Below are 23129 nucleotides of genomic sequence, written 5' to 3'. Positions count from 1 at the left end.
ATACATTATATTAATATTATAAGGCCGGATTCAGATGTATAAAATTCCGAAATAGCTATGTGGCGAATGAGAGAGATGATATGTGTAGCGCCAAGGGTGAAAGAGAAGGAAGGCCTTTCATTTTCCGTTGTTAGTTTTAAGTGGACAAGGTTTTAGAAGCTATTTTATGTACAATGTACGTCTTTCTGCTTAAATGGTACTTGAGTAATTACTGGCACACGACACATTTAATTTTTTAGTCTCATATCGTTCGCTGTACGCTACGCCATAGATCGATTTGTGATGTATTACGACTCTTTATTTTTAATTTATTAATTTGGAAACAAATACAGATACATCCTTAAACATAAAAAAGATATAGTGAAAATAGAAATAAGGTCATAACGGATGTCAGAATGTCTCCTTCAACAGTTTAACTGAGTACACCTGATATTTAAATTTACACTAAAATTATACTTAGTAGATAACAACCAGTTAACAAAATTAAAGAACTTAAAATTTGTAGTTTTTACGTAGTTCTGAGGATATCATTTAACTCATGCATATTTTTCTCAAAGTGACAATAGTATTATAGGATAGTAGATTAAATAGAGGATAATGATGCATGGTTCTTGTTTGCTTCTGCGCAGGCCACCTAAATTTTGTAATATTATATCAAATAGAATCGTGGTCGTGACGGGACAGCGGAGGCGGCGAGAAACACTGACACATTATCGTCTAAGCGTTAGCTAGACTATAATGTGTCAGTGTTAGCTAGCTACGTTTTTGAGAGAGAATTTCAAGTATTGAAATGAAATAAAAAAAAAAATAATTCGAAGTTAGCGTCTGGAACAGTTTAAACAGCAATAAAAATGTCTAGCAATATAAGATTTACGTTGTAGAAAGTTCAATAAAAATAATGAAATAAAAGAAAAACTTCTTAAAATGATTTAAAAAATCGATATTTTAGGATAGGATAGGATGCGCACTGATGAACGCAACCACTACCGCCAGGAGATAGTATTTTGACATTTATAGTACATCAATCTGTCCACTTAGCGCTTAATAAAATCAATAAAATATATATCGTGAGTACGCGTTATAATAATTACACAGTTAAAGTTCCGTGATGATAAACGTTTAAAAACATATATATTAAATAGGTTTACTCTTATGATTTAAAAGATGGGCTGGGAGTTTCTGGTCAGTTCTTCTCCCCATGCCCAAGCCCCATTACGAACTGATGTAGCTTCATTACGTTTATATATTATTGCTATATGTTATGTTATTGTCACTCCCTATGGTAGATAAATACATTTATTCCCTTCTATAACTCGATGAAGTGGTTCCGCGTTATAGGAATATGCCCGTATAACGTTTTTACTACCTCGTAATTCGTAACAATAATAATTATTAATCACAATTCGTGACAAGTATTTCCAAGTTTTACTATTTTATTAAGGGTTTGAATACACAAATTTAATAAAATAATTTAATTTTGCAATAACACCACCACCAGTACCAGTGGGAGGGTCCGTTGCACAGGATGCCGGCTAGATTATGGGTACCACAACGGCGCCCACTTCTGCCGTGAAGCAGTAATGTGTAAACATTACTGTGTTTCGGTCTGAAGGGAGCCGTAGCTAGTGAAATTTCTGGGCAAATGAGACTTCACAACATCTTACGTCTCAAGGTTTTCGAGCGCAATTGTATGCACAATGTAGTGCCGCTCAGGATTCTTGGAAAACCCAAAAATTCTGAGCGGCACTACATTGTTATGGGTAGGGCGTATCAATTACCATCAGCTAAACGTCCTGCTCGTCTCGTCCTTTATTTTCATAAAAAAACACAATTGACACACGTGCAAAAGTATCCAAAGCTGAGAAGAAATATGTATGTCTGAAATCCCCGCGTTATTTGAATAAATGCCCGTGTTGATTGATTGAAATCTTGTTTTCATAATTGATTTCGTGAATGGTCCGCTTTATTTTTTATGTAACTTAACATCTACAATGCACCACTTCTTTCAGCTGCGCGCCGTCTATATTATTATTAAGGCCTGACCTCCTTTATCAGTATTTACAACTCCGTCGGCTGATTCAGCTTAGATCAATAATGTCCCCGATTCTAATCCTACAATCCTTTATCTTACATTTCAAATATTATTCTGCTCTACCATAAATAAATTAAGTCTCTTGACGACCTGTATAGCCGAGTGGAGCTACTATTAAGCTAGAGGTCTCGGGTTCGAATCCCGGTAGGTGCAAGGATTTATATGATGAATATGGATTTTTGTTTCAGAGTCATGGATGTTTATATGTATTTATGTATGTTTATTTGTATTTATGTATGTTTAAGTAGGTATATTGTATTAAATATATCGTTGTCTTGCAACCCATAACACAGGCTATATGCCTAATTAGGGGCAAGATAATTTGTGTAAAAGTGTGTCAATATTATTTTTATTGCACCAACAAACTATACACTACTACGTACATACAAAATAAGATTGACAAAAATTCAAGCAGTGTGCCCTTCAATTATAGGCGCAAATAACATATTTTATAAATTAAGAAGCAAATTAGTACCTTCATTAAAAAGAAATAAAATTTATGTTTAAAAAAAAATAGTCACAATTATGAACGTTAAAAGTTGACTCACAATTAAATTGAATTACATTTAATTAAATTACAATACATAGGTACATAGTTAATTATTATTTTACAGTTGTTAAGGTTTAACAAAACATTTGCTAACTATAGATAGTATAGAAGAAATAAAATTAATGTACATACATTAATCACAGCAAAATACAATTCAAATTAAATCAATAAAGTTATATTAAATTCTAAAAAATAATTAATAAATAAATAAACTAAAAAAAATAAATAAGGAAAAATAAGATACTGCATAAAACAATTAAAATAATCTTAAATATAAAGTAGTGTACGTTTGACGTTTTCCTTTGCACAGGATGCCGGCCGAACATTATTATGTTTTAGTCTGAAGGGCGCTGTAGCTAGAGAAATTACTGGGCCAATGAGACTTAACATCTTATGTCTCAAGGTGACGAGCGCAATTATTGTAGAGCCGCTCGGAATTTTGGAGTTTTTCAAGAATCCTGAGCGGCTCCACATTGTAATGGGCAGGGCGTATCAATTGCCATCAGCTGAACGTCCTGCTGGTCTCGTACCTTATTTTCTTAAAAAAATATTGATGTTCATTTAAAAACTAGACTCACAAATACGCTCAAAATTGTCTGAAACAAAAATCTGCCTTTTTTGTTTCGACCGCGCTTTGAATACAAGGCCACGTAAAAACAGTGTTCAGTGAAAAACTGTCCAAATAACGTATACAATAACGTCCGAGTGTCGTATTTCAGGTAAGTGTTTTTAACTTTGATCTAGATTGATATATACAGCAACCTTACAATTTAATTTGCTATATTACAGCTATTATAAAATAATCATTATTTTAAAAAAGTGACAGTTGAGTTTTGTTTTTCTTCTATTTCCAAGCATATTATAGAAGATTCAGTAATATAAATAAAATTTCGATATGATTTAAAAGCGGTTAGCATAAGATACGTAAGTCTCCAATCTTTGGTATAAGCCTATTTGAGTAAAGTGACTTTGACATTAGAATAGTACTAACTATTAGTACCATAGTACCTATATAAGTTAGAAGATACAAACTAACTAATAACACAATTATAATCACAATGAGGCAATACATACTTAACAAAGAAATAAATAATAATATCACCATATTATAAAACAAAGACCTCTGCCGCCTCTGTCTGTCTGTCTGTTCGCGATAAACTCAAAAAAAACGTTTTTCATGCTATTTTCACCAATGGATAGCGTGGTTCTCGAGGAAGGTTTAAATATATAATTTATTAAGTTTTTGTATACATTAACGATATTTGTTGGGCACCTGGGAGGTGCCTTATTTTTTAGACACCTCCATTCTCACACACCTCCACTCTCACACACCTCCACTCTCACACACCTCCACTCTAACACACCTCCACTCTAACACACCTCGACTCTCACACACCTCCACTCTCACACACCTCCGCTTTCAACGAAAACGCTGTCTAAACCTTTTGAGATAAGTATAACAAAATAATGTATGGTGGAGTTGTGTATTTTACATTAGGTCTACAGAAAAGTCCGCGATGGCATATAGGACTATCTCTTAAGGATTACATACTGTATCCATTTTAATACTGTAAAAATGAGCAATTTTATAGCAGTAGTGTAAAAGCTGTTTACACAAATACGATATTAATCCTTATCATTTTATTACTCTTATAATAATATAAAATCATTCAAAAATACGTTTTTGTTTCATTTTAAAAATCATAAACTTTAATTTCACATTTCCGTTGGCCTTAGACTATATTATTCCAGAAATATGTACATTATTTTTTTCTATTGACAGAACAGAGTCTGTCGGGTCCGCTTGTGGCAATATGTTAAAATTTCAAAAGAGTTTCTATCATTGATTATGATGATTATTTGATCTTATGGTTGATCTAAATTTAATCGCACAATATAATATTATTTATAACAATCCACGTGTTGATATAAGTTAGGCTCACTATTATTCAAAATACAAAATTTAAAGAACTGCCGATGTTCATTGGTATTGGCAATCCGCCAAACTGAATTCACGATGACTTTATTCAGAGGTTGTCGTACAGCCTGCAGGTAGCAATGGTTCTATTTTAAAGTTGTTCAAAAATAGATATAATACAATTTTATTGTGGAAACTCCATGAGTATGTGAAGTCTCTTGACATCAATTGATAAAAAAATATTTATTCAGAACAAAAATATGTTTATTACTTTGTTACTTACTACATTTACAATACCTTTATATGTTTTGATGAAGTCAAAACTATCATGAATACTGGCAGCCATTCCGCGTTGGGTAGCTAGGCTGATCCGTTGACCGATATAGCAGCAAAGACACAGCAATGTGTAAGCATTAATATGTTTCGATCTGAAGGGCGCCGTTATTAGTGGAATTAAATTAATAATAAATTAATTAAATTAATTAAATGGCGCTCCTCTCAAAACTTCCATCATTTGAGCTTCCCGAGAGCTTGTGCAACAAACCTCCAGCTTCCTCACTGGGTGCAGCATACAGGTCGTTGTCGACGGATATTGCTCGAACCCGAAGCCTGTGAACGTTGGAGTGCCCCAAGGCTGTGTGCTGTCTCCCACGCTGTTTCTTCTGCATATCAATGATATGTTGGACACCTCCAACATTCATTGCTATGCAGACGACAGCACTGGTGATGCCGTATACATGGGCCATGCAGGTCTCTCTCGGGAAATCGACGACCAGTGCCGGGAGAAACTTGTGTCTTCTGTCGAGTCCTCTCTTGAGAAGGTCGCGGAATGGGGAAAATTGAACCTTGTCCAATTAAACCCCCAGAAGTCTCAAGTTTGTGCGTTTACCACTAAAAAACCCCATTTGTCGTATCACCGCTCTTCGACAACTCTTCCCTTAAAGCTTCGCCTAGTATCAGAATACTGGGTCTCGAAATCTCGAGCGATTGCCAATTTCGTGGTTATCTGGAAGGCAAAGCCAAATTGGCTTCAAAGAAACTGGGCGTCATTAATAGAGCACGGCAATACTTCAAGCCGGCCCATATACTAGCGCTCTACAAAGCGCAGGTCCGGCCACACATGGAGTATTGCTGTCATCTCTGGTCTGGCGCACCCCAGTATCAGCTCGATCCATTTGACCGCGTGGAATGCAGAGCAGCTCGAATTGTCGAGGACCCAGTGCTCTGTGAACGACTGGATCACTTGGCGTTGCGTACAGACGTCGCTTCATTGTGCGTCTTCTACCGCATTTATCACGGGGAGTGTTCCGAAGAGCTGTTTAACCTGATTCCTGCCGCCGAATTCCACCATCGCACGACACACCACAAGTTAGGATATCATCCTCACCATCTGGATGTGTGGCGGTCCTCCACAGTGCGGTTTTTAAGAAGCTTTCTTCCACGTACTACAAAGCTGTGGAATGAACTTCCTTGTGCGGTGTTTCCGGGACGATACGACATGGGTACCTTCAAAAAAAGCACGTACACCTTCCTTAAAGGCCGGCAACACTCCTGTGATTCCTCTGGTGTTGCAAGAGATTGTGGGCGGCGGTGATCACTTTACAACAGGTGACCCGTACGCTCGTTTGTACTCCTATTCCATAAAAAAAACTGGGCAAATGAGACTTAACATCTTATGTCTCAAGGTGACGAGCACAATTGTATTGACGCTCAGAATTGTCCTGTGCGGCAAGAATACTGCATTGTAATTGAGCGGCAGGGTATATTTTCATAAAAATAAGATAGTAATTGCACATTCTCCGCTCCACTGGGTCACTGGGCAAGTGCATTACTACACCAGAGGTATAACAGGAAATACCTCAAAGCAAAATTCATAAGACAGTATACAAAAGAACCCGAATGAAAACTCAGTAGGAATAGGCAGTTGCATGAATACAATCCTAAATCATTTTACACCTACACCTGCGGTTAACCGCCTTCATGCGCATTTACCATTCTACTTGGTATTACAATGCTGCCAAAAACAATCATATATCATCATGGTTAAGACTGGGGACCGAGCCAATGGCCTTGAGAAATCGAGAGGAGCTAGGTTACCTCTCTCGCACAAGATCACCATAGAATTATAAGCGTTTTTAATTTATTACAAAAATAATACAATTTTCTTTATAAAAATAAGAAAATTATATCGTGTTAAATAGTATTTGTGAACAATTAATAAATTTTTGAACCATTTTCTATCTTCTATCTAGTTTGAATGATTAGCATAGCTCCAACTGTAAAACTTAGGGGTAGGTATATTGATGATTTTGTTTCGCTCTGTCTATAACATATAGAAATGTAAAGATAAAATGAATTTTCGTCTCAAATTGTGTAGATATATAATTATTTTTTGTAAAAATATAAGCTTTATACAAACCGTCAAGAAATAGTTTCAATTATGCGCTCTTTTGGCGATTTCTTGGGGTAGCCTTCATACCTCCGATTTCCTTTCTAAATCCGACTATCACGAAAAATTATTTTCATTTATCGGGATAATATATAGCCTATGACACTCACAAATAATGTGGCTTTCTGTTGGTAATAGAATTTTCAAAATCGGTTCTACTGAATCTCTGGATGTACTCATCCAGAGATTAACCCCTACAAACTTTACCTCTTTATAATATAATATTATTGACACACTTTTAAACAAATTATCTTGCACCCAAATTAAGCAATATAGCCTGTACTATGGGTACAAGACAACGATATATTTAATACAATACACTTACTTAAACATACATAAATGCATATAAACATACATAAATACATCCATAATATTAGTATATTAAATCGTCCCTTTTTAGTCCGTTATAAAAATAACAGCATATCATATCTCTCGTAAGTGAAAAGTGCCTCGTTTACCACTTATAGCTGGGCTATTGACCCAGAAAATGTCTGGCTAGCGTGGAATATCTAAGTTGGGCTTGGCTATATGCAATTATAATTATCCTAAAATCTTAGATTAAGGATTGGATTCTGCTGCACTTCAACTAAATACTACAATACCTATAACCAATAGTTGTTTTATTACAGCAACTACAGATCCTTGTGTGCGTGACATCTTGGCACTCAATGGCATCTTTCAAATTTTGTAACATACGCTTCGTGTTATTTACATTGAAATTAATATAATACTTACTGATGACGAGTGTCTTTTTTATATCTTGTGGTTATTATATTTACAACACAACCCGGCATTTTAGTTTCAAAGTTTAACGGAACATGTGGCGTAAATCTTAGCTTAGTCCAAGTTTAGCACAAATTTTTATTTAGTGGGAGGCTCCTTTGCAGGATGCCAGCTAGATTATGGGTACCACATACACCAATTTGGAAGCATTATTGTGTTTCGGACTGAAGGGCGCCATAGCCAGTGAAATTACTGGACAAATGAGACTTAACATTTTATGTCACAAGGTGACATCGACGACGACATGAGGTGACGCTCAGAATTTTTGGGTTTTTCATGAATCCTCAGCTGCACTGCATTGTAATGGGCAGGGCGTATCAATTACCATGAAGAGCGCAATTGTAGTGCCGCTCAGAATTTTTGGGTTCTTTCAAGAATCTTGAGTGGAACGGCATTGTAATGCGCAGGGCGTATGAATTACCATCAGCTGATCGTCCTGCTCGTCTCGTCCCTTATTTTCATAAAAAAAATCTAGTTCTACACAATGTCATCCGCAATATAGTCTCGCTATACAATATATCAACACGTACATATATTCTCTCAATATTCAGTCAGCATTTCAGAGAACATCCGGAGCAAGTCTGGTTTCAATCAATCAGGCGTCAAATAGATTTACAGCATATTGTTTCTGTTAGGTTACCTACATTCCTTGCCGGATACATTGCATCACTCATCGTTGTAATCTATACAAATTGCGACCCATTCTAGAAAAATGTTCAGTTTAAATCGTCCGAATGTTTTGAGTTTGAACAATTCGACAACTTTTTCGCCTCTATACGAGGCATCCTCAGGAGATGTTGACTCGCCAAACTCTGGCACGAGACTGAGTCTGGAATATTGGCGGAATTAACACACAAGAAAACTGAAAACATTTCGATAATTATGGATTTCCGCAAAATAACAATTACTTCAATAAATTTTCAGTTTAAATCGTTCACAAGACCGAATCTTGTCAAATCAAATCAAAATGTAAATCAAATCATGTAAGTCAATGACACTTGTGAATGTCAAAAGTTATCTTGAGAAAAGGTTGAGCTTTAATTAGTGGCAAGAAACTTATTGCCACTCTTTTCACAACTAAATTTTTTACAAATCGTTTCAGTTAGAATGTAATTTTGCCTGAACGCGACTTTAATTCCTTGAATCTAAAAAATAATCTGAATTTTTGATTTGGATGGATAATTGCGCTGATTATTTCGTTTACATATTCGTGATCATTATTACATAATTGACATTGTTTCCAGGATTCTTGAGTAGCTGAAATCAAATCAAAATCACTTTATTCATCTAGGTCAGAAAATTACACTTATGAATGTCAAAAAATCAGCGAGCTATTTACCTACATATTTTTATTGTTTACGTTTTTTCACACATGTGACATATTTTTTTAGTTGCCGAGGAAAGGCGATACCAATCTAACGCGGATGACGTCATTTTTAAGCACATAAACATATTTTACGTCGCGAGTAAAAGCTAGTTATTTTTAATAAATAAAATTGTAATTATATCAAATTGAGCGTATTAAAAAATTTGGATTCCCTCAATGTAAATACTTACTACGATTAGATTAATTATATTATATTACATCAGGCATCCTTTCTTTTCCAGAAATGTAAATCATGCATCGAATTCGGGAAGGAAATGATCCTGCAGACAGTTTTACATTGAAGCGAATCAAAAAGTTTTATTCGGTTGTGATGACGTGACTTGATCTCGTTTAACAATGTGCGAATAGTCGCGGTGATGGGGTGTGGCCAGAGCAAAATTAATCTGTACCCGAGACGGAACAAAAATGGTGGGAAAGGAAATAGCGCGAAAAAGTCAGGTAAGGGTAGAAATAAATTACAATATTAGCTGTCCTTAAACACAAAATACGGAATTCAGACGTGTTCGCTAACTATGGCCCTCATGAGAAAGGTCATGGTCGCTCGGTTGGTAATCGAGAGGGCTATGCTCGAAGTTTCCCTACAAGATTCGTAGGTGTACCAAAATATAGGCCAAATTATTGCGAAACTGAAGTGGCAGTGGGCAGAGCACATAGCTCAAAGAACAGATAGCTGTTGGGGCAGTCCTCAAATAGCGACTAATTGAAGCAGTGATGGTAAGCCCCCACAAGATGGACCCATGATCTGGTCAAGATCGAAGGAATAGGTTGGATGAGGGCAGCGCAGGACCGTTCTTCGTGGGGATCTTTGGGGGAGAGCTTTGAGCAGTGGAGTCTTTGGGCGGAGTTTTTGCTTAACAGCAAATATAAAATCTATTTAAGAAGCACCCATTCAACTAAAATACACGTAGAAATGTAGTAATTGCACTTTATTACATCCATTCAAAAGATCCACCGAGTAATCACCTACCTATTAGGAATTCAAAAGGGGCTTTCCAGCTTCTAAAAGAATATTTATTAAGGCAATTTCCTGTGCCTATTCCCTTTTCTCATAGTCGATTATAGCATTATGAGACATGTTCAAGCACAAAATGAGTCCATACAGTTTTATCATTTCGTCCGAATTTCCTTTCAATTTTTCGTAGGCGTCATGAGATATTTATTCTAGTATCATTTTATTACAACTCGCAAAATACTGTATCCAAAATCTGGGTCTAAATGTCCCAAGCCTTTATTTTAAGTTGATTTGTAATCTGGCCACATGTACATTTCTACTAAAAGTCCATCAAATCAGTAAACTTGTGTGTAAAAGTATTCGTAAATGGCTCATAAAGGCTCCAGTGAATTAGGGTTTTGTACAATGAAAATCAGCTTCTGGCAATCTGCCTGATCCAATTGACAAGTAAGTCTACAATTTGCTTCAGGAGTCACGTATTGGTGACTATTACACGTGTTTCCATTCATGTCGATTCATAAAGGTATTTGGTTAAACTTATAAAGCACCTTAATATACATCCACGAAAACAGCGATCAAACTCAATATGAAAAAGAGAAATTGTTGCACTTACCTACTCATTATAAATATCTTTGTTATCATGACTTTTAATGATTTGGATGAGTAAAGGTATACCTGGATGATTATATATATATACTAATCGAATAATATATTTGACATGCCAGTTATATTTAACTAGTGTTTCTTAACAAAACACCGTCAACATATTATAAAAAACTCTGGCAATACAACTAAATTCTCACTGAGCAATATTGGTAAAAGCTTACGTTAGCTTTAGAGGCTGTATAATTAAATGTGTTTCGTCTATATATCGTATCATATTCCAACTGGTAACGAGAACCTGGAGAAATTGATCGTAGTTGGCAAGCGAGCCCGGGGTCGGTCTCCTACCAGATAGACCGACCCAATAAAATACTCCCCCAAGGTTTATCTTCGTGGTCAGGGGTGCAATGGATAGAAGCCGATGGAAAGAAATAGTTCACTCAAAGTTTACATCACTTGTTGATGACCACGATCCTCAGTCATGAGGGAATGACTAGAGAGAGAGAGAGTAGTTTCGTTTCGTTCGTTCGAGAGTATCTCTACATTAGCATATAGACGACCTGATAGCCCGATAATGACCAATGTTGATTCATCAATCACTCTGTGGGTTAGTCAGTGGTTTAACATTCAAATTACAAAGTAGGTAATGCCAGGCGTGGCTCATTGATTACGACTTATCAATCTAAATCGGTTACAGTACAACAGATTAGTTTACCTTTTCTATCGTGGTGTATCCCCGTTAGAGTTGATCTTCTCTCTCGCTCGCAAATTTTGTCTATAGTTTATTGAAAGCCTTAAGAAAAATTGTATAACCACAGAGTAGGGATGGACACTTAGGTGTAACCACAGAACAGGGTGTTACCAATAGTTGACCGAAACCTTATCATTTTGAACTCGTTAATCTAGAAGCGGCACTTTTGTTTGAATTTTATAAGTGCCAGCTTGGGACCTGACATAACTATGACGTCACTAAAATGTCGATTTGTCAACGCACGCGAGGCTTATAAACCGCCTTGTTTCTGGCCCAACACAGGTGTAGACGCCGTTAAAGGTACCCTGCGTGTGTTCAAATATTCATGAGTAGGATCGTGTGGAAAATACGATCCCTTCTTAACGATATTTCTGACAACAAGTCTACAATATTAAATTTAGCCTAAATCTATGGTCGGTCGTATACCTCGACCATAATTCGTTACCTTTTTTATCCATTAATGCATACCACACAGATATAAACTACTACTACTATAACAGTGGGAGACTCCTGTGCACCGGACCCTGTCTAGATTATGGGTACCACAACGTCACTTATTTCTCCGTGAAGCAGTAATGCGTAAGCATTACTTTGTTTCGGTCTGACGGGCGCTGTAGCTAGTGAAATTACTGGGCAAATGAGACTAGACAACTTATGCCTCAAGGTGCGCAGTTGTGGTGCTATTAATATTGGTGCGTTGTAATGGGCAGGGCGTATCAATAACCAACAGCTGAACGTCATGCTAATCTCGTCCCTTATATGCTTATAAAAAAAATTAATCGTTGAGTATAGAATTATAGCATCCGAAAAAATAAATTAAATGAAACAATACAAAACGCTACGATACCCACGAATAAAGTGATTAAATTCTCTTTGGTATGTAGCGCTGCCGTTCGATATCTGAAAACGTTCTAGAAAAATCTTTATATATATAAATCCAGTGTCCTGATGTTTCTTTCCAGTGAACTCTTATACTAATGAACGGCTTTTAATGGGGATTACTTCATGGAGTGCAGTTTAGTCCAACTTGAGAGAGAGGATAGTTTTTATTTCGTTTTCTATGGACATATTTTCTATGAGAGAATTTATTGACGCACGGTTTGACAGTTCCGCTGTCAAACAATTTCATTACAACAACTGGGAGCTTATTTTACGAAATAATTTTTTTATTGACAAATTCATAAAAAAAAAACAGAATTTGATTTATTATCTACAGAACAACGTCTGTTCGGTGTATCTATAGATACCGCGATTATCGCTTCGGATGAAAATCTTTCTACCCCAATAACCGCACCATGTACATAAATCTCTTTGAATTGAAATAACTTACATAAGTTTACAGTGAAAAGAAATCTTTTGAAAGTGGAGTAGGATATAAGATATCCTAACACTGCATTGAAAAAGAAATTAATTCATTCAAACGAAAGATCTTATTCCAAATTTAAAATATAATCTGGGCAATATTTTTATCCAATGAGAGCTTTTATATTATATCTAGAAGTAAAATTATTACTGAATTAACATGTGTAGGACGTAAACACAATAGTATAGAGCTAAGTTATAGGGAGATATTTGGTAGTTGAGCTCAGGCTCATATGCAGACTTCAGAGTCTGCATTATGTACGCCCTGAATGTGAATTTGATTCATAATACTACAGCATTAACAGTCGTAAACAATATGGGAACGGAATGAAATGAGATGGATTGCTCATCAAACTGGTTAATGACGTATTAAAACGATCGTAAACGCGTAATGAAAATGGTCTGCTGAAAAATTCTGTTAATGCTAATGTAAAGTTACAGTTTGCGTTACAAGATGTTATTTATAGGAGTACCCTTATACGTAGACCTAGATAAGAATTATTTATGGATTAATGTTCGCTAAAGGGTTTATTCTTATATTCCAAGCAACCCTTAATACCTTTATATTCTTCTCGGTCGTGTTCTTCATAGCTGAAGGTCGTTTCCACTCTGGTCAAGTTTTTAAAACAGGTTTCTCCTCTCCGTCCTGTCCTCGGCTTTCCTCAGGACTGTGGTCACGTTTTTTAATGACAACAAGGGATGAGACAAGCAGGACATTCAGTTGATGTTAATTGATACGCCCTCCCAATCACAATGCAGTGCCGCACAGGATTGTTGGAAAATCCAAAAATTCTGAGTGGCACTGCAATTGCGCTCGTCACCTTGAGACGTAAGATGTTAAGTCTCATTTGCCCAGTAATTTCACTAGCTACTACTACTTCACGGCAGAAAAAGGCGCCGTTGTGGTACCCATAATTTAGCCGGCATCCTGTGCGAAGAAGCCCACTGGTAAATGCCCTAAGTCGCCTCTTACGACACCCTTGGGGTTGGGACTTTCCTATCCTTTTATGCCCTGATGAAGTACAGGGCAGACTCCACGGTCACGTAGAGGCCAGTAAGATTGGTAACTTTGTCTGACCACCGGGTGGGTGAGCGGCCACGTGGTCGTTTTCCCTCCACCGTAGAACCATCGTTTAGCCAGGCTGTCAAGTTGCATACACAACTACACACGCTATTAGCAGCTCATTGAAAGTCTGTTTTTATGCTAAATGTAGCAGGATGGAGACATTGGTTCTCTTGGCCGTCCAAGGAATGCGCATCATTCTCCGCAAGCACTACATTTCAAAGGAATCAATCTTCTTCGTCTCCATACAGCGTCCATGATTCCAAGCCGTAAAGAATGATGGAAAATACCAAAGTCTGCACAAACCGTTCTTTGGTTTTAATAAAAAAAATCTGTTCTGTAATATTCGGGTCAACTTACTCAGTGCAGACTTGGCAATTTGATTTCTTCTTCGGATCTGCTCTTAACAGCCTCTTTGATTGGTCAGTAGTGAGCCCAGCTACATAAATTCAGAGACAAATTCATGGTCACTTAGTTCTCCGTTTCGTGTTAGTGTACCAGCGCTATCTACTGTTAAGACTTTGGGCTTTGATCTGTCTACTGTTAGGGCAACCTGCTTGCTATATGCTTTATTTTCGCCATTTCTTCTCTCGATGCTGCAATCGCAATTTGAAAGATTTCCAACGAAATCATATTCAGAAAAAAATACTTTTATGATCTTCTCGCAATCCAATTAAAAAAAAACGTCTAATATGCTATTAATATATGTAGTAATTACAAAATGGATGATGAATTTTGGAGAAATCTCAAATTAAATATTTAATACCTACTCTTAACATAGGCAACCATTATAATATTATGTGTGCTTTGAAGTAATTAATTTTAAATTAATAGAATTATTGACATCTTATATTATAATATCTTTAAATTTAAATTTTATTAATATTAATGTTAGAATTGTGAAATCCGAGATGTTTCAGTATAACAGTAGTATTTTGGTACTTAGACATCTCTGTAACATATTTTGCATATCAATTGACGAAACATATTGGATTATTAATAATATTATATAAACATCTTACCTAAACAAATTATCGCAATTACTTAGATGTATTTTGTAATATCACAAAAAATATAAAGGTATTACAATACATAAATGTAATCTAATATTATTTTATGCGTGACAATACTGAGATTATTAATAAATATTCTTTCTACTTGGAGTGTTACCCTATTAGAAATCTCAGTAATAAAACAGCAAATAGTTCTTATAAGTTATAAATATATATAATAATATTAATATTATTAATATCTTATCGTTAAAAATAGCCCTAAAACATAGGGTAAGTCGAACAATTGAAACAATTCACTACAAACAAATCTATTACTGAAGCACGCTGAGCTCACCAGATGTTTGCAGTTTTAACGACAGCAAATCTCTCGTCATTTGTATAATGGCCCGTAGGCGCTCGTTCACACTGCCTCAATTAGTAACGAACAACATAAAATATTTTTTAGACAATCATTTCTTTATATTTTTTTATGATAATAAGGGACGAGACCAGTAAGACGTTCAGCTGATGGTAATTGATACGCCCTACCCATTACAAGGCAGTGCCGCTCAGGATTCTTGAAAAACTCAAAAATTCTGAGCGGCACTACAATTGCGCTCGTCACCTTGAGACATAAGATGTTAAGTCTCATTTGCCGAGTAATTCTACTAGCTATGGTGCCCTTCAGACCGCAACACATTACTGATTCACGGCAGAAATAAGCGCAGTTGTGTCCATAATCTAGCCGGCTTCCTGTACGAAGGAGCCTCCCACTGGTCCCTTCCTGACCGTAACACAATAATGCTTACACATTACTGCTTCACGCTAGAAAAAGGCGCCGTTGTGGTGCTTATAATCTAGCCGGCATCATGTGCAAAGAAGCTTCCCACTGGTATAGTGGTATATATTATGTTGTAAAGTTCTTAAACGTCTTATGCCTATGCTCACTCACATCACATCCTGATGAAAGACCTGTGATTGGTCCGACACTAGTCGATACACCAATTATTAATTATTAGTAAAGTCGATATAACTAAATATAGCAAATTAAAAACATAAAAGAGGCACTTTTTGCTATCCGAAATCTGAACTTAGGTTTTCTGAAAAAAATATCAACCGAAATTCATTTACTTTAATTGATCCTTGTGAAACAACTTGCGTAACGAATTAAAAGTTCTTGAAAATTGATGACCTAGCCATCTACTATAATATTATTTTTTTACCCTACTACTGAGTACTTTCATTTATTTATTTATTACATAATTATTGTATTTAATAATGGAAGCACTTGTAGCTGTAATCGCTCGTCGATATAGAATAAGCCTTACTTTAGTTTTTAATGTATGTTAGTTTTAATTACATTAGGCATATTATAGTAATTTTTAGATAAGTTATTTCATATTATTTGTTATTATATTTTGTAAATGTTCACGTGTATTTGTAGTGTTTGTTCCAAATAAAGATATACTTACTTACTTACTTAAAATGATTAACTATAATATTATATAACAGGCAGGACATATTGCCAGAAATAACGACAAAAGGTGGACACCGCTTACAACAAAATTTTCAGGGCTCAAGGGAAACAGGAATGTAGGAAGACAAAAGAAGATGAACCGACGACAGTGGAGATAGCAGAAAGAAATTTTGTGACTATTGCTATAGATAGGAAAAAGGGCAAGACTTTTACCATACGGGGACCACACAATAAAACAACAAAATGAAATAATGATTAATATAGTAAGTTTTTGTAATTTTGCAGAAAATAAAGCGTAGTAACTTACTTATTGTGACAATGTCGACATAATACCTTTATTTATAACAAGTTTGTGTGGTGTTGCACCAGAATAGCACCACCCTATCTAATGGGTATCATAAGAGGCGAGTAAGGGATACATAGAACGTAGGATGGGCAGCAGCATTTTTCGTTAAGAATACACCATCTACTGCGATCGCCAACCCGCCTGCCAAGCGTGGCAATTATGCCAAAAAAAACCCTAAACATGACAGACACTATAAGGCCTCAGTCCCCAGTCCGCGGCGGCCCCGCTCGTGGTGGCCACGGTAGCAACAACAAAAGCGACGGGACAGGGGGTGCTAAGAATCACCGGGTGCACCAACGCTACTGTAGGCCCTACAAGATCGACCGACGAGATCGTCAAGATGAAAGACCAGATGGTCAAGATCGCCGGAATACGTTGGATGAGGGCAGCGCAGGACTGATCGTCATGGAAATCTTTGGGGGTGGAATTCATCCAGCAGTGGCTGATGATGATAACTAGTTTGTGGTGGTTGATGCACTTACTGTAGTTTTCATACATTTTTTTGAGAGATTTTTATTATTTACTAACTATTTTTTAACTTATTCAAGTAAGTCAAACACTCGAGTATGTGTATTGAAATGATTCAATTGATTTATTCTAATATGATTCTATTAAGTATAAATATTTTGAAAAGACTGAGACGGTGAGAGGTCATTTTATTGATGCGTTTACTTGTACTGTTCTTAAATCTTTTACGAACTAGCGCTAAATGGTAAAATGTATCTATAACTTTTGCATTTATAACGTCATTATTTGACCTAAATGGAGAAATAATATATTCTGATTTAATTTGAACGATATAGTAATATTAACAGTAACAATTAGATAACGGTGCTAATTTATATCTGTTAATTCTATATGTTTACCAGTCCAAAACTGTTGTTTAAGCATAATTGACAATCAATCTGTTGTTAATTAGTTTACTTTAGTGAACTAACCACAGAGTACGAAATTACAGAAGCGTTTAGGTCCCAAGTGATAGTTGATATTTGAGTTAAAAGGCAATTTCCGTTCTTAGACTTCCACACCTGACTTGCCCTTCTACTATTATCGGCTATGTCAATCGTAATTTGCATAACAACATCATCAACGTTTCAATTTCTATATTCAATGCTTTTGGCATTTCAATAACCGATCTATGTACAGTTTTGGTGATTTGATTTTTCAATCAATGTATGGGCTGACCTATCAGTATTATAAGATTGGTATTTGTACGAATGTGGCGGATAAAAAATTTCTATTCTTTATGGATTCTGGAACGTTTGACGGATGATATTTTTGTTTATTAGCTAGGATCCCACTGCTGGGCAAAGGCCTCCCCTATTTCCCCCCTCTTCTTCCACAGACCACAGACCGATGAGCACTGGTCGTCCCGCATTGTATGCCTCCGGAAGGGCAAAGAGGTCAGACGAAAACGATGGCCTGACGATCTGGCCATACAATAAGACCTGGTCGGACCTGCCACATCGTCTGTCCTGTCTGTATTTAAATAGAGTAAAACAGGATGACATATATTCGGGAATCATCTTATTTAAAGTGGCTGTGTATCATTAAAAAATGAAGCCAATATAATGTGAAACAAAGAAACATACTGTAATTGTAATATCGTAATTGATTCCTGAAGTGAGGGTTATCACTTTAAAACAAATAACAATTTGTTTGATTTACGACATAAACGAGTGGAATTTACATCACTATAGGACTGGAATTATTATCTACTCTATTGTTCACCGTGCTATATAAGCACATTTTATGATTTTCAAAACTATTATTTATTCGGTTATTCAGGTATTCAGATAATATTTAATAATTAATTTACTAAGCTTTGAACCACAAAGTTGAAGTAATTAGAATGAGGACGCCTAGAACGAAAAATTCCAAAACACTTACTTTTAGTAATTGTCTTGATTCCATATGAATGCAGCCTTAGAATAACAGTCTGTGAAAACTGTGTAAATAATTAATGGCAAACGTGAGAACGGGTATGGTTTGATTTATCCCACATCTGTGCCAAGCAAGGTTGACGGTATCCATTGCGTAGTCCCTTCTTTGGTTTACGCTTTAAAGTGTAACCTTTATATTCCAGAATATCTTTTACGCTCTCTCGAAATATATTCTTATCTTTATCACATCAAAATTACTATATTAATTTAGGTCAATAATAACATCTTTACCTTACGATTAAGTAGTTCTACCCCTGTATTTATATTATGTCGCGCTACCCACACTTTTTATTTATTTATTCTTAACGATACATCAAATTCAAATATTTTTATTCAATATAGGATTTAAAAATCACTTATTAAACGTCAAAAACTACCACCCATTAAAAGAGACTGCCTCAGACCTGAGAAACTCAGCGGGCTTTTTTTTAAATAAAAAATATGGATTACAATGTGATATCGAACAATAAACATTTATAATTAAAGAGCCTGAGGGTGTTCGCTTTATTCCCAGTCACAGACACCACGTGTCATTAAGAAAATCGTTAATGCTATAGTAACCTTTCCCACACAAACGTTTTTTAACAATTCTTTTAAATTTCGTACCACATTTGTTTTGTACATTTTCTGGGATCATATTGTAGAAGCATATACATCGCCATCAACAGTACACACATATTACAAATACATAATATAGTATTATAAGAAATTAAATTACTGATGTGAGTACCAATAACAGATGTACACAACATTCATAGTTGCTGCTGTGACAATTAATTACTTACTACTCACAATCTTATTATTCCTCACTATTAACTAATAACATAATATAAACTAAAATAAAATAATAATTTAAAGTTGATTATGGACTTTTAGTTATAAATAAGACTACATTTATAAGATTAAAGAGGAATAAAAGATAAATAATAAATGCCTGTTGGTTTTTATTAATTGGGATGTTTTCGAAGGTTACGTTTAAAATCCTGTGGACTATGGAAAATATAGCAAAGTTCTCTATTTTTCTATTTATCTCATTGTATTGCCTAAGCAGTCGTGGTAGTGGTGAAAATGACACTAATTTGTATTTTATTAATTTCAATGTAAAATAACACGGAGCGTATGTTACAAAATTTGAAAGATGCCATTGAGTGTCAAGATGCCACGTACACAAGAATCTAATAGTTGCCGTGATAAAAAAGCTATTATTCTTAGGTAGTGCGGTATCTAGCTGAAGTGTAGCTGAGACCAATCCTTAATCTAAGACTAATCACTTATATTTCTTTTTTTAACTTACATAACTGAGTCAAAACGTTTGAATAACTTTGGTGCATCACCTTAGACACGTCTTATAAAATGTAAATATACATTTAAAAGAGTGGCGATGAGTTTCTTGCCATCTCTTGTCACTAAAGAACTTTCTCGAAGTGGTGGTAAAATCTATAACATTCATAAGTGTCATTTTGACGTAAGAGGATATATGATTTTTATTTCTATCGTTATCATCTTCGTCTGCCCCCAAAATTCAATCGCAAAATTTTATCAGAACAAGAATACATTGCAAGTAACACAAAGTCTTGTATAAATAAACCTTATGTAATTTATACGTCTAGATAGAGCCTCTGAGAGACCCGATGAAAACTGGCCAAGGGTATTACTTTGGTGTGCGTGCCAACCTCAATTTTTTTCGACATTTTCACAGCTGTCATAGTTTATCTAGACGTATAAATGATCTAAGAAATATAGCTTCCAAGACACATTAAAGACGAAATCATAACTCATACCTCGATAAGTATTTAACGACTACGTGATGCCATTAGTGAGGTTTATGACTGCTCAATCGTAAAATATTTCACCATTAACTTGGGCTTTCACCAAATGAATAATCTGCGACCTTTCAGACCGCAACACAGTAATGTTTACACATTACTGATTCACGGCAGAAATAAGCGCAGTTGTGTCCATAATCTAGCCGGCTTCCTGTACGAAGGAGCCTCCCACTGGTCCCTTCCTGACCGTAACACAATAATGCTTACACATTACTGCTTCACGCTAGAAAAAGGCGCCGTTGTGGTGCTTATAATCTAGCCGGCATCATGTGCAAAGAAGCTTCCCACTGGTATAGTGGTATATATTATGTTGTAAAGTTCTTAAACGTCTTATGCCTATGCTCACTCACATCACATCCTGATGAAAGACCTGCGATTGGTCCGACACTAGTCGATACACCAATTATTAATTATTAGTAAAGTCGATATAACTAAATATAGCAAATTAAAAACATAAAAGTGGCACTTTTTGCTATCCGAAATCTGAACTTAGGTTTTCTGAAAAAAATATCAACCGAAATTCATTTACTTTAATTGATCCTTGTGAAACAACTTGCGTAACGAATTAAAAGTTCTTGAAAATTGATGACCTAGCCATCTACTATAATATTATTTTTTTACCCTACTACTGAGTACTTTCATTTATTTATTTATTACATAATTATTGTATTTAATAATGGAAGCACTTGTAGCTGTAATCGCTCGTCGATATAGAATAAGCCTTACTTTAGTTTTTAATGTATGTTAGTTTTAATTACATTAGGCATATTATAGTAATTTTTAGATAAGTTATTTCATATTATTTGTTATTATATTTTGTAAATGTTCACGTGTATTTGTAGTGTTTGTTCCAAATAAAGATATACTTACTTACTTACTTAAAATGATTAACTATAATATTATATAACAGGCAGGACATATTGCCAGAAATAACGACAAAAGGTGGACACCGCTTACAACAAAATTTTCAGGGCTCAAGGGAAACAGGAATGTAGGAAGACAAAAGAAGATGAACCGACGACAGTGGAGATAGCAGAAAGAAATTTTGTGACTATTGCTATAGATAGGAAAAAGGGCAAGACTTTTACCATACGGGGACCACACAATAAAACAACAAAATGAAATAATGATTAATATAGTAAGTTTTTGTAATTTTGCAGAAAATAAAGCGTAGTAACTTACTTATTGTGACAATGTCGACATAATACCTTTATTTATAACAAGTTTGTGTGGTGTTGCACCAGAATAGCACCACCCTATCTAATGGGTATCATAAGAGGCGAGTAAGGGATACATAGAACGTAGGATGGGCAGCAGCATTTTTCGTTAAGAATACACCATCTACTGCGATCGCCAACCCGCCTGCCAAGCGTGGCAATTATGCCAAAAAAAACCCTAAACATGACAGACACTATAAGGCCTCAGTCCCCAGTCCGCGGCGGCCCCGCTCGTGGTGGCCACGGTAGCAACAACAAAAGCGACGGGACAGGGGGTGCTAAGAATCACCGGGTGCACCAACGCTACTGTAGGCCCTACAAGATCGACCGACGAGATCGTCAAGATGAAAGACCAGATGGTCAAGATCGCCGGAATACGTTGGATGAGGGCAGCGCAGGACTGATCGTCATGGAAATCTTTGGGGGTGGAATTCATCCAGCAGTGGCTGATGATGATAACTAGTTTGTGGTGGTTGATGCACTTACTGTAGTTTTCATACATTTTTTTGAGAGATTTTTATTATTTACTAACTATTTTTTAACTTATTCAAGTAAGTCAAACACTCGAGTATGTGTATTGAAATGATTCAATTGATTTATTCTAATATGATTCTATTAAGTATAAATATTTTGAAAAGACTGAGACGGTGAGAGGTCATTTTATTGATGCGTTTACTTGTACTGTTCTTAAACCTTTTACGAACTAGCGCTAAATGGTAAAATGTATCTATAACTTTTGCATTTATAACGTCATTATTTGACCTAAATGGAGAAATAATATATTCTGATTTAATTTGAACGATATAGTAATATTAACAGTAACAATTAGATAACGGTGCTAATTTATATCTGTTAATTCTATATGTTTACCAGTCCAAAACTGTTGTTTAAGCATAATTGACAATCAATCTGTTGTTAATTAGTTTACTTTAGTGAACTAACCACAGAGTACGAAATTACAGAAGCGTTTAGGTCCCAAGTGATAGTTGATATTTGAGTTAAAAGGCAATTTCCGTTCTTAGACTTCCACACCTGACTTGCCCTTCTACTATTATCGGCTATGTCAATCGTAATTTGCATAACAACATCATCAACGTTTCAATTTCTATATTCAATGCTTTTGGCATTTCAATAACCGATCTATGTACAGTTTTGGTGATTTGTTTTTTCAATCAATGTATGGGCTGACCTATCAGTATTATAAGATTGGTATTTGTACGAATGTGGCGGATAAAAAATTTATATTCTTTATGGATTCTGGAACGTTTGACGGATGATATTTTTGTTTATTAGCTAGGATCCCACCGCTGGGCAAAGGCCTCCCCTATCTCCCCCCTCTTCTTCCACAGACCACAGACCGATGGGCACTGGTCGTCCCGCATTGTATGCCTCCGGAAGGGCAAAGAGGTCAGACGAAA

At 35.7% G+C, this 23129-nt stretch overlaps 1 protein-coding gene across 1 annotated transcript in view; it reads left to right on the top strand.

Moving 5' to 3' along the window:
- Positions 1-23129, top strand: part of LOC126964645 (serine/arginine repetitive matrix protein 1) — an 85180-nt gene that overhangs the window by 47006 nt on the left and 15045 nt on the right. The window contains exon 2 of the mRNA XM_050807883.1: positions 9401-9617. Within this exon, the coding sequence (XP_050663840.1) occupies positions 9536-9617 (82 nt within the window). The 5' untranslated portion in view covers positions 9401-9535. The remainder of the gene's footprint in view (positions 1-9400; positions 9618-23129) is intronic.

This window comes from Leptidea sinapis, chromosome 5 (genome assembly GCF_905404315.1).
Source record: "Leptidea sinapis chromosome 5, ilLepSina1.1, whole genome shotgun sequence".
In the NCBI taxonomy this organism is placed as follows: Eukaryota; Metazoa; Arthropoda; class Insecta; order Lepidoptera; family Pieridae; genus Leptidea; species Leptidea sinapis.
This window is presented reverse-complemented; position numbering and strand designations above follow the sequence as displayed.